At 45.6% G+C, this 13,776-nt stretch overlaps 1 protein-coding gene across 1 annotated transcript; it reads right to left on the reverse strand.

The window, feature by feature from the left end:
* Positions 1 to 8,814: 8,814 nt before the first annotated feature.
* LOC108025393 (uncharacterized) lies at positions 8,815 to 13,380 on the reverse strand. Its single transcript, XM_017095869.3, has one exon. The coding sequence runs from the start codon at positions 12,922 to 12,924 to the stop codon at positions 10,495 to 10,497; it is 2,430 nt and encodes an 809-aa protein (XP_016951358.1). The 5' UTR covers positions 12,925 to 13,380; the 3' UTR covers positions 8,815 to 10,494.
* Between the last annotated feature and the right edge of the window lie 396 nt (positions 13,381 to 13,776).

A 13,776-nucleotide genomic window follows, 5' to 3' on the forward strand; every position in this document is an offset into this window, starting at 1 on the left:
TATCCAGCGGAAACCTCTGTCGGCAATTTGTCAGAATGCGGCCGGAGGAGATCGCCCATACGCCCCGTTGGACCGCCGGCGAGCATGAGCAACATGCATGGGCAACAAATGCGAGCACGTGTCGTGCGCTTGACCACAAAATGTTGCATGTTTTCCAGCTGCATCAGTAAATTCAATTGCTGCCACATGACAATGCAATAAAACAACGGCCTCCGACTCAAATGCAACCGCACGCAAACAGCTGCCAAAGTTGCCCGGGGTCCGACCTTGACTTTGCCTGGCACTCGCCCATTTTCCACACTGGCCGGAAAATTTCGGTTAAAAGATTAGGAGGGTTCATGGGAAAAATAAATACAAGATTGTATTTGTTGTTAATATGTTGATTAATAAATAATAAATATTTATAACTTTATAAAAATATATAGAAAAAATGAAGAATTACTGTATATAAACCTTCTTTATAAAACATTATTAAATAGTTAAGTCACCCATTCTATTCCACCTTTCTCTCAATGTACTTGCTTGAATTCATCAGTAGGTCTGTGGCACGTTATTGTTACCACTCCCACCCCCGGGAAATGGCCAAAAATAATAAGTCGAAAGCAGAACCGCAGCTGCACTTCCGTATCGATTGCAGTCGCTCTGCGGCCGGGGGTGTCACTTCGATTTCGATTTCGCTTTCAATCACAGGTGCACGCTCGCACAGTTGCCAACTCGCTGGTGGTCGGTGGAACCATTTTAAAAACAATATTCCATCGCCACCGCTTCGCCGCACCCACTGTGCTGGCAAGTGGGTGGTGAGAAGTGGGTTGTGGGTTGTGGGAAACGGGAGCCTGGCGACCCGCAAGGAGATGGAGAGCGCCGTTGCATAATCGTTGTCGGTTTTCATTTCCCCACGACGCCACGCAGCTGCGGATGGCAGAAGGAAAACTGTCAACACTTTGAAATTTTCGCCTCCTTCGATGGAAACGCTTGGCCGTGCAGAGACTCCGTGTATTTTGTGATAAATAGCTGGCTAGAAATGACTTACATGGCAAATAAAAATGATGTAAAAGTACACACCAAGAAATACCCTTGCAAATATATTGTATTACTAATAACCCATATTTATCCTCCTAATTAGTTTAGACACTCTAATTTTTCAGCTTCCGGAAGTACATATTTTGAAGGTCTTGATTCTAAGGCCTACTAATGACTCGATAGAACGCTAAATATTTACCCACAAACAAGTTAATACAAGGAACGGAGTCTCCATGAATCATATAATAATAGTTAGCTTCAATTATGAACGGCTTTTAAATATATTTTTGATGTAGCTACTATAGTAGGTATGCCAGAATCTAATATCTGGGAAACTAATTAAATCCGAGCAGCACTTTAGTGAGGCCTATTGCCTCGCTGGAATTCCTCTCGCCCCAGAGCAAACTATTTCAATTACAATTTAGCTGGGCAAAATACTTGGGCTCCTCTGAGGAATACTCGCTATGTAGCAGTTTGGCAAACAGCTCTTCACCTAATCACAGTGGAGCAGCGCAGTTTAGTCACTCCTTGAGTTTTCCCCATTTTCGCCGATGAAGTTGACGCTGACGATGCCTGGCATTCTGGCATTTCTGGGCAGGATGGCAAACAAGCTGGCAGGATGGAAAAGTGGCATGCAGGCAGCAGGCAGGCAAAAACGACATGAAGCATAAAGCAATGGCAAAGAACATTCTGGGCGAGAGTGTTTTGGGCCAAAGTGGGAGGTTCGGGGGGTTCTGTGGGTTCTGGTGGTTCGGGCTACCCCACCCCCTCGGCTGGCGGTTAACCCTAAGTGTTGTCACACCACTGCACTCCATGCCGCACCAGCCTGCAACACCAACACCACTGCCACTTTCCGGTTTTCCGGCGTGAACGGCAAAAACCCAGTAATTTTCAATAGCAAGGACGTCAGCTGCCGGGCTCGAAATGTTTAATAGTGTGCTTGGCATGCGAAAAGGATAGGGTGGGGCAAAGTAGGTTCCTTTGTGCTTTTTTATAGGTATATATGGAAAAGTACACCTATTTTCTTAGAGGAAAATTACCCTTGTGCGCTAAAAATATTCATTTTACTTTGAGAAATATTTGTATTAAATTTCTAATTTAAATGAAAATAGAATGAAAATTCAAAAAATATATCTACTCCCTTGGAAAACTAAATTGAATACATAAAAACAAAATGACGAGTTAAGGTAATACATGAAAATCCAATTAAATTTAACTTTAAAAAAAGGAAGTACTATTTATTTATAACATAATTTCGTAAGCCAAGAAGCCAATACTTTAAGTCTACATTTCAGCCACAAAATCTTGCATTTTTTAGGCCACATCTCCGCTCTTCTGGGTGCCGCAAATCGAGTTCGTTTCAGTCGACACTCTTGTGCAACTTTAATAAACAATTCAGCCCGTTGTTGCCCCAATAGACTCGGAATTGCATGTAAATGCAAGTTCATCCGGGCGCCACTTCCATTGTTTTTCGCCTTTTCTCGTTGTTTCCCCCTGTGGCCCCAAGAAGGCATACAAAATTCACGATTTGCTGCGCTTGGCTCGGGAAATGAAGTCAGCAAACAAATATGAGGAAAACTGAATTACGAGCAGGGGAAAATGTCAGTCAATATTTTAGCTGCAGGCTGGGCGAGCAACTACAGTTTAGATGTCATGACTTTATTGATCCATTTAGGGCATATCCCAATATGCTAGGGTTACGTTCTTTCTGCTTTATTCTCAAGCACTTTAAGTGCATAAAAGTAAAGCGCCGCGCAATCCACTCGCCTTAGGTTTCCCTCGCAGTGAGATTGAGATACAATCAGTGGTGGCGCATTACGTATACGCCACCTGTGCCACGGCAGCTAGGCACGTACCGCCAATGTGTATTTCCATTTATTTTAAATCAGTTGCGCCACAAACTTTCTTCAATGAAAATCCGCCCTGTGGCTCCCGTTCTGCTGTGTGTACTTTCCCTAACTCTACTTACAAAGCCGTCGAAGTGGCGCCCCAAAAAGTAGCAGGGTGGCGAAAAAAATGAATACAAACTTTCAGCAACTTGTATAAATAAAAATGTTTTGCTCTGCGAGTGATAATATGTTTTCTATGGCTGCTGCCGATGCTGGCCAAGTTCGCTAGCTGGCTGAGCTGCTCTGAGCCGGGCTAATATTTGCTTAGCTGTGTTCAAGTTTGGTTCGACTCGGCTCGCTTTTGTGCAAACAGGCAAATCAAACAGCGGTTTGAGAGCCACTGTCATGATACCAGTATTCTGGCCATGTTTCGGGCAAGTCTTCTTTCAGCCTTTATTACTTCTAACTACAGTTTTTGGCCATTTGCCAAAGTGCATGGATGAGTGCAGTCAACTGCTGCGCCATAAGCCATTGGCGACTAAACTGACACAAATCAAATATTATTGCCCAACCGTTTTTCTGCCCGCTGGCAACTGTTTATTTAACCATAAACCTTTTTGTGCGACCCCCTTGTTAATAAATATTTAAGCGGCAGCACAGGCTGCAGATACAGCCATGCGGAAATGAATTTATTTGCGAACACGGGGGTGCCGCAGCTGTGCTCTTTGGTTTGGCAAAATCTAATTCTAGCATGGGAACCCGTGTGCATCGCCTAGAAAATGGCTCGACGTCTTCTCGGGTGCGACTCTTTGTCTCCGCTTACTCATAGACGGGTTCGCAATTTGGCAGCAAAATGAAAACGAGACACATGCCAGCGCCCATCGGCACGCCCCCGCGAAATCGCCTGTCGATGCAGACATAAATTTAATTTAATTGAAAAATTGTACACACTGTATGGCGACAATTGCCGAGCATGCACGGCTTATTAGAGATGAATTTATTATGGCGCATCTCGTCAACGCTCGACAATCGCTTTTTTGGCCGCGTGTTTTCGTACTCAGATTTACAGCTGTGCTTACAATAGTGATGTGCAAACAACAACAGCTCTGAAAAATCAGATATTGTTGGTTTCATGATGAACAGAATATTTGTTTTCGAAATGCTGCTGCTTAAAAATAGTTATTTGTAATAAATATTATTGCCAGAGCGGGTTGTTTTTGCTGATATTCATTCATTTTATGCTTGTAAATATACTTCAATTGTTTTGCCCAAAGTACGGTGGAATATGAATACCTTAATTTTATGGCAAAAACCCAATATTTTTCATTGACCTTTTTTGGTAAAACTTTGTCAAAAATGATCCGAAACTTAAAACATGCACCTTTTTGAACAGCTGACAGCTGGATAATTGATCGCAGCCATTTTCTGTCTGATAAAGGAAACTTAAAATTTTTGCTAATTTTTAAGTTTTTGCAAGGGGTAGCATCGAATTTTTTTTTCGAAAATTGATCAAAAATAAACATTTTTAGGTGTGAATGCCAATAGATCGGAAATGTTATTACGAGTTTAACAAGGTATGACATTCCCTTTTTGGACTCCTACTTTTATTGTTTCGGTTAAAATACTGAATTTTGTTGGGCGAAATATAAAGACTAATATTTTGTCGAAAAATCTCAATTTTCCTTTGACTTTTTTTGTTGTAATTTGGTCAAAAATGGTCCGACACTTAAAACGGGCACAGTTTTGGACAGCTAACAAGCTAAATTTTAAATCACATTCGGTTTTTGGCTGATTGTAAAAAATAAAAAATTTGAACATTTTGACATTTTTTGCAAGGGGTAGCATTGTCTTTTTTTGCGAAAATTGGTAAAAAAAAAAATTTTTAGTTGTGAATGCTAATAGATTGGGAATTTTATTACGAGTTCAACAAGGTATGACACTCCAATTTGTGACCACTACTTTTATTGTTTCGGATAATTAATGTAAAAATAATACAATAATAATATGCTCCCACAGGGACGACTTGCAAGGCTTCGGTATACCGAAGCTTGCTTCCTTTTTGGTTCTTCATAGGAACGAATTTATTTGCACCACATTGTGTTTATATATATGTACATATTTATATTTTCCAGGAACAGAAAATCTATGTCATTCAATCGGAATCCCCAAATGTAGGGCCAGACCTTTTCACTTTATCCTCTGCCTCGCTCACATAGTTCAACCGGCTGACGAATAGCACGTCAATAAAATACCTCTTCAGATTGCTGGCCAACGTTTCCCGGAATCATTTGGCATCGCCTCCTTGGAATCGCAAATAATATCAAAAGCATAGTATAATACTTAGTGAGTGTCAGCTGGATGCTCCTGCTTGAACACGAACCCACACTTGACAGCTTCTGCGAAACGCAATAAAGTAGTCCCCATTTCCCTTTCCTTGGCCTTGGCGCTCACTAATAAATTCATTTTTGTCAGTCCCCCGAAATGCACTTGGTCACTTATTTCCCCGTACTTAGTTGCACGTGCCAAAATAGAGCTAAAAATAGTTGAAATGCAAATGGCAGAGACCGAAGAGGTGGCCAGAAATTGTTGGTTAAGTGTGGAAATTAATGTGAATTCTGTTCTTTTACAGAACAGAAGAACTGCCAGGCGAGGCGCCTGATAAGCTGCAGTAAAATATAAAACTTACAAACAACTAAGGGGAGGACAGCTCCAAGATTTCTGCTTGCCTCGCGACAATATTTGAATCGTGTCATGGAATATTCCATGAATCTGTGCCGAGAACTTGGCTGAATGTTGACGGGCCCGGGCCACAATAACAGCCCCGGCGACACATCCCTTGGCCCCGGCTCCGTGTGAGTTCAAATATTCCGGGGGGCCGGAGGGATATATATACATTCGATGTGCCTACATATGTTTCTATTACCGTTGTGACGTCACCCCGGCAGAGGGACTGCGAATCGGTGAATCGTGAGTCGAGAATGGGGAGCCCAGAGTCGCGAGCGGGTTAACTGTCAGCGATAAGTCGGAGGCAAAAACAGAGACAGCCAGCCCGACGGCATATTTATGGGCCCATTTCCCCAAACAAACCCCGGCCGGAATATATATAATATGCCTACAGAAGATAAAACCGGTGTAAGCTGCGTGAGAAAGAGATTCTTGGCCTAGGACTGCGCCAAAAACTTGACTCCACTTTCGAACTCGCAGCTGGAAATTCGAGAAAAACCCATCTCGTGTGTTTCTATGTGCCGTGCTCGGGCAAGTATATTAAATCATTTTGATTATGCTGTTAGATGTTCTAGTGCCCCATCAGCGATAACAAAAAAAATGGACTGATAAGGCCCCTCGTATATTTGCATATTATACGAGTAACATGGGCTGACTTTGCCATAAGTCTGCAGATTGAAATCAGGCAGTAGTTTCGTGAAAAACAAAGCACTCAGACTGCAGCTGTCATAAATACACGCCGGAAAGGTCGATTCCCAAAAAATATATAAATTGAACATAACATAAATCCACAGCCGTATCTCAGAATCAGATACCCGTGTTGATTTTTCTACCCGCTCAAGGGTGTGCAGCCCAGAGTCAATGCACTCGAGCGATTCAAGTTCACATGCAAATTGGATAAATCCAAAATCGTTTAGATTTATGGGCGTATTGGTATTTAATTCTTGGCGAGCACCTGTGATAGATTAAGCCGAGACTTCCTCGGGGTTCGTTGACATCCCAGCGCTTAGATTATCTCCGCTGAGTCGTTAGTTTTCCACTCTTTGACATCTTGTGTGTCATATCTGGCGGATCGTCTATGTGTCGCAGACGAAAAGTTTATTTCCTCTTGCCTAATCGACAAATTTGCCTAAGATGACAGCGGCTTGTCCACCCACACGGACTTCTCTGCTCCTCACCTGACTTTCGACAGTTTTTAGCATTTAAATCCAATTTATTCGGTTCTCGTTTGCGTAGAGAATGACACAAGAACATACATATATCGAAATCTGTGCCTCTGTGCCAACTGCCAAAAATCTGTTCTAATGACATTTGGCATTCTTTTCCTCTTCGTCTGGTTACTCAGCGGGTTTACAAAAATGGTTTTTTAATGTTGTTTAAGTTTTGTTTAATTATACAGCTATTCAAATTAATATTTTTATGGCTTCACACCACGGAAGCAAGTTGACATTTTGGGCAATGTTTGAGGGGTTTAGCCATATCGGAAGAAATTAGTTGATTTTACGAGTGAGCTTTATTTTTAGCACACAAAAGGAAAATTGGTTTTTAATTTATGCAATTTTATTTTGTAGAGCTTTGTAATTACACAAGTATGGCCACTGAGCGTTGGTGTTGCTGCGTTTGAGTGCTTCGATGGCTCTTCTACGCGCTTCTCATCAATCCAAGTCAAGGGCCATTCTCGGCGCTTCTCAATTATTTTAGTTAAGCGACTAGTTTATGTTTCGCCTGTTTTCAAACTCGTGTAAACGGTTCAGGTTTCATGTTTCACACAAGAAAGACCGTGTACCTAATTAAACAAAAGCTAATATAAATGCTAATTTAATCTGCGATATTTTAGTCAATTTGTTCACACCGCCTGCCATGTTCGAAACTGGAAATTCTATTTTCAGACCACAATTGGCGAACAAGAGAACTCTTTTTTACGCCGACTGATGGGTAGAAATGTCAGAGGCCTCACCGAGGCATATTAAACGCACCATAGAGCGAGACGCGCAGTGAATCATAAAATAAATAAATAAGTGCGACGCTCTCGTTGACCGATTTGTTGAGGGACAGCAACGCATCCGCTAGATACTCACTGGGGGTGTCCGAGAGTTTGGTCTCTGTGCCTCTGTTCCGAATACCTACTGCTCGCTTTTGATTTTGTTTATGTGCCGCATTTTTCTGTTGAAAGACCAAACAGAGACGTTCCGTTGTCACCGCATTGCTGCAAAAATTAGCGTGTCTATAGGGGGTATCAGTCGTACTTATCACGTTTCTTGACTTGCACTTACCCAGGGCGGCAGGGTGAGTCAGGTGTTGAGGTAAGCCATGGCTCTTTGATATTTTGCCCGTGTCCAAATGATTAGTCTCTGCACCGCCCATGTGCCCCTTCTCTAATCCGCTAATACCCTAATACCCCAGAATTCGATTGGTTTGACCAAGTGTGTTTGATCTCCGTGGTCGGGTTCTAAGTAGCAAACCCGTACTCGTACCAATCACCGACTCCCATATACAGAAGACATCTTGACAACTCTTTCCCCTTTCCCCCTTTCCCGGAATGTGACAATCAAATGGGTTGTTCGCTTTGCGGAGCGGATACATAGAGAAAAAAGCAGAACGATTTACTTATATCTTGTATAGTCTAGGGTGAAATAAATAAATACTGGCAATTAAGTAGGGTGTCCAGAAAAAAGAAATCAACTTTTTTTTTGCTTGCATAACCTTAAAAAATAAATATAAAGATAAGTAAGTAAGAAAAACTCAAATCAATATTGAAAATTAAGTAGGGTGTCCAAAAATTATTATTCAATGATTTTTATTTTTGATTGTATTATATTTAAATATAAATAAAAGTACATTTTCTTCTCGTGTACCGTTCATTTCCATTCTGAAGTGAAACACGCGTTTGTCACAATCAGAAAAGGAAAAATATAAAGAATTAAATATTTATTGTGCCGTTTCTTTTTGGTTTATGAATCAATTAATACTGGCATGGGTGAATGCTGAAATGCTGAATGAAATGGTTAAGTGTTTGTTCGTGCTGTAGAGCTCTTGTCGGCGGAGTTGCGAGCAGGTTGGATCGAAAAGTTGGCTTGAATCGCCTGGGTCTCCTCTAATTGGCGGGTTCTCCATGCCTCTGTCTCAGAACTCTTGGAACCAACCTCTGGACCTGCAGATCTAAAGCCCCATCTGCGTGGGCAAGTTTGAACCGCTTTTGAAGCCCCCAATTGAACTGCCCCCAGTGAAAAAGTCATGATAATTAATTCTTTTAAGACACATAATCTTTTATTTGAATAGTTTCTTGCTCTTTTGTGGTTTGGTATGGTTTGCTGTGTTTCAATTTCGTTTGGTTTTAATTTATTAGCAGCTTGGCTGGAAAATACCGGATTAGACTTGCATCAGCCACCAATTGTTGCTGGGTTAATTCATTTTCTTTTCGGATTAAAAGCTAATTTGTCACATTGAACTTTTCGTTTTACACTTGCGTTTTTGCTTACATCGAATGGTTTAGCGAATGACAGTTGAATAAATTTGAAAAAATATCACTATTTAGTAAAGGTATGTATACACACACATAAGCTTGTATATGGTATAACTATTAATACATGTTTTAAGTTATTTTCAATGCATTTCGAAATTACATTCTTGGTTGCCCCCTTGCTCAACATCACAATAATTGGTTTTGAAATATTTTCTTTGTCCGACACACATGCATGAATATTTATAGATTTCTCCTATGCACACACTCTATATAAAATATAAACTTTAGAAATATAAATTCGAGGTTGTTTAGTGTTGTGTGTGCCTGGGTTTCTCTTTGTGTGCAGCCGAGGGAAATCAAGGCGGGAGAACTTAAGGTATAAAGCTTTCTGGCCTGGAGCGGACTGACAAAGGCCAGGGCCATCGGGCATTCACCATGCACTCTTCGATGGCTCCGACCTTTGACCTACTGCCGCCGTCCATCTCGCACTTCAAAACTAAAACTAATGAGGTATTTAGCTGCACGCAATGCCCGCGGTGTTCTAGAAAAAGCAAATTGACTTAATGGCTCGATAGCCGGTTGGCTAACCAAGGGTTAACTAACTGCTGGCTGACACCCCGGCCGACTGGAAGGCCAGCTGTGCACCGGCCAAAAGGCATTTTCAATATGAAAATGCCGCCTGCCCAGCCGGCCAATCACTCCAGTGGGCCGTGGGTGGGGAAAAAGCACTGCTCGGCACTAGGTGCTCGGTCTAAGACTACTCGGCTCTACAACTTAGGCTCTAGAATACACATATGCTTTGCACATTGACTTAACTAACTTATGAATCGAATGTTTGCGTCTCTTCTTGTTTTAGCCAGAATGTCGTTTGGAGTTAAAGCTTTGCGGTGTGGATGTCTAATAAATATTCACAATCGTTACAATTATACAATAAATAATAAATTAGTAGAGGGAGCTCGAAAGAACTGTGCTGTCTTTGCTATTTCGGTTTTTCGTTTGTGCTTTCGTTTGAGTAAAAACATTAAATGTTCATATGCTTGTTGCTTAGGTACATTGATTACGATCTCGACTTGGCTTGGCTTGGTTCCACTTTTCAGTTTGATATCCACCCTAAGATTATAACTCCTGTTCACCCTAACTCTGGTAATTTGACTTGTACACAGTTTTTGTGGTATTTTTTAAAGGTACTTTGTTGTTTGTGTATTACTTTAAAGCATCTCAAACTCTCTAGTTTGACTTTCTTTGTGTGGTTTTGTTTAGGTTTTTTTTGGCATGAGAAGCTTCTAGGACAGCATGATCTGGTCTTAAAACTCAAATTCAAACAGTTGTCTTTGCTAATTGCTAAACTTACAAATTACGAATACTGTTTTTAGAATTCTTCAGCAAGCGCGAGTTTAGTGTTTGTCTAAGGTCTACAATCTAAAGTATATCGTACATATAGTTAAGAACCCCTGGTGCTTAGACCTCTGTGGGCAAACTCTGGCTCTGGCAGCCCGCCTGCAGCTTCTTGGAGCTGCGGAAGAACATGTCGAAGAGTCTGGCCCCGCGATTCTGGAACTTTTGCGGGGTGGTGGGTGTGATAGCTATGTGCTCCACGATGGTGATGCCCCGCTGCAGCTTGGGGCGCAGTGGGCGGGCGACGGGCGGCGGTGCGGTCACCGCAGGTGGCGATAGCTCCGGCGGTGGATCGTCGGACTCGGCCGAGCCCCTGGCTCCTCCAAAGTTGATGATGGTGCTGCAACTGCTGTTGGGCCTCAGGGTCAGGGTCGTGTGCACGGGCACCTGGCTGACCAGCGAGGTCTGCGGCGTCAAGTAGCGGCAGCTGTTGCTGCTGTACTGCGACAACTTGCTGCTGTTGCGCTGCAACTGGGCGCCCGACGCTCCTCCTGTGGGGCCATTGGTGCCGTTGGTCTTCACACTGCTGCTGCAGTGGCGCTGCAGGCCTCCCGAGGGCTCCAGGCCGAACAGACGCTTTACACCGCGTCGCACCCTCTTGTTGCGGTAGGCGAAGATGAAGGGCGAGCTCAGGTTGGCCAGCAGGATCATGAAGATGGCCAGCTGCGAGGAGCCACCGAAGTTGGCAGCCGACAGGCGCGACTGCAGGAGAACCAGCAGCCCGAAGGGCAGGTACGAGACCACAAACATCACCACCACCAGGATGCTGATCCGGGCAGCTCGCGACTCCTCGCGGTACTTGAACAGCGAGCTGGCGTTGCTCAGCCGGTGGCGCAGGGAGCTCATGTAGCTCAGGGCCTTGGGGGAGGCGTGGATGGCGGGTATCTGCAGGGCGTGGCCGTGCTGCTGCTGGTGGCGCGGCGAGCTGAAGTGCGGGTGGTGTTGCTGGTGGTGATGCTGCAGCTGCTGCTGCTGGTGTTGCAGGTGCAACTGCTGCGACTGCTGCTGCTGCTGCCGCTGGGCGTGGCCCAGCAGGTGGGGTGAGCCGCACTCCTCGCTCAGGGAATCCTGGCGCAGCTCCGTGTACTTGTGGAGATTGGGGGAGCTGTGCACCTGGCGTATGCCCTGCAGGCCGTGGGCTTCCCTCAGATCCTGCGAAGAAGTGCCCAGCAGTGGCAACTGCCTGGCGGAGTAGTTCCTCTTGATCTCGCCACTGGCTGTTTGCAGGGTCAGCATTATGTTCTGATTCCTGTCGGAGAGGGAGTGCTCCTGCACGGGCATTAGTTGCACACCAGCTCCACTCTCTGCATCCGCATCGGAGCCACCATCATCGGAAATGGTGGGCAGCAGGACCTTGGCCGCCGAATCCCTGCGCAGACAGCTGGGTGAGCTCCTGGGCTGGGACCTCTGGTCGATTTGCATCTGCAGGCCACCCAGGCCCATTCCCAGACTGCTATTTCCGCCATGCGAACTGGCAGAGGATATGGAATGCCTGTGGACGCACAGGCTGTTGGAGAACTGGTTCGCCTGGGCCGCCTGCTGGCCAGCCGTCAGGTTGAGGGCGCTCTGGAGGAGCGGCGACGAGCCATTCTGGCGCATGCGCAGCCCGTTTCCGCGTGCCTCGCTGAAGATCCTCCAGTACATGCCGCACACGAAGCCAAAGGGCAGCAGGATGATCACTATGAAGTAGACACTGGCGTAGATCACCCCGAAAATACTGTTCGTGCTGCCGATATTGAAGTAGGTGACTGCCAGTCTCCGCTGTCTGCTGAACAAGGCATCCGCATCGAAGTCCAGAACTCGGAAGGCGGAGAGGGCTCCGAAAAGAATGCCCACCACCCAGGTGAGGGCGATGAAGATCCAGGTTTTCACGCCCGAAATGCGGCTGTGATAGCGCAGGGGGTCTGTGACGGCGCACCAGGTATCCCCCACCACCAGGAGAACAGCCAGAGCTCCCAGGGCAGCGGTCATGTCGATGGACCAGCACCTCAGTTGAACTGGCGGCGGGATGGGTGCCTCCGTGGGGGCACTCTCGAAGGCCGAGAGGTTCTCCTCGTGCGTCTCCGTCTCCGTGATGACGAAGCCGCCATCGCCGCGCTCGTCGATGGTCAACTCGCGACAGTAGGTAGCATTGCACTTGAAGAAGGTCTCCACCAGGTCGCCGTTTTCGCTGATGTTCTTGCGCAGCACCACGCCGTCCTGTTCCACCAGCTGGCCATTGCGCCGCAGGATCACCTGATGGTTTCCGGGCTTCGAGAAGAACTCGAGGGTCTCTCCGGCGGAGGAGGCTAGCTCCGCAGACTTGCCCGGCAGACCCAGGAAGAGGGTGGGGGCCAGGATGCAGCAGCCAATCAGATTGATGGCCAGCAGATTGATCGTGAAGCGATTGGCGGTGGTCCTCAGGCCCGGCGTTATCCAGAAGGCACACAGCGCCAGCAGGTTGATCAGGAACGAGACGAGCAGCAGGGCCAGGATGAGGAGGTCTATGGCCATTCTTTATGCTGTTTTTCGATTACCACACATCACTTTACAGTTTCACAGTCACTTCCTATGGCCACTGCTTTTATTTTGTTTGGCTTGTTCGGTCTTCAGTTTTGGCTTTGCTTATGACACAAATTTCACTCGGTTTATCCGCTGTCTCTCGTCTCTTGAACAATTTTTTCGGATTTTTTGTTTAATATCTTTCGGGTTTCTTTGCAATGTTATGTGTTTTTTCATGTGCGGCTTGTTTCTTGCGAACGCTTGCTAATTTACGTGCGAGATTTGGGGTAAAAAACAATTTCAGTTGATTTTTTTTTCACTTGTGTTTTTATTTTTCGTGACTTGTGTCAATTGTTTGGGATTTCTTTTATTTTCGCCGTGTATTTCATGCACGCGCACCGATCGGACGAGCACGGTCTTCACTCCGAAGCGTTCCAAGCACAACTGTCGTGAGCGGTCGCCGCAACGCCTCCAAATATACGCGACCGCTCGCCAGTGGGTGCGAGCGAGAGGCGGCCGCTGGCCGGGAGCGGGACGGAGCAACGCCGGCGGAGAACGGCGAGCGGCAGGAGCGATGCAGAGAGCCCCGAGAGCGCCGATGTTGCTGCCGTGCTGCGATGATTGTTGCTGCTGCTGCTGCTGCTGCCGTTGCCTCCGTCGTGATTTGCGATTCCCACGCTCCGACTTTGAAATATGCTGCTGCAAGTGGCCGCTGTTGCTGTTGCCAGCCGGTCTTTATCAGCAGTTGTTGTTGCTGCTGTAGCTGCTGCAGTTGTTGCTGTTGCCGCTGCAAGTGTTGCTGTTGTTGCTCCCTCGGTTGTTGCTGCTGCTGCTACAGTTGTTGATATCGCTGCTGCTGTTGCT

Source organism: Drosophila biarmipes, chromosome 3R, assembly GCF_025231255.1.
Source record: "Drosophila biarmipes strain raj3 chromosome 3R, RU_DBia_V1.1, whole genome shotgun sequence".
In the NCBI taxonomy this organism is placed as follows: domain Eukaryota; kingdom Metazoa; phylum Arthropoda; class Insecta; order Diptera; family Drosophilidae; genus Drosophila; species Drosophila biarmipes.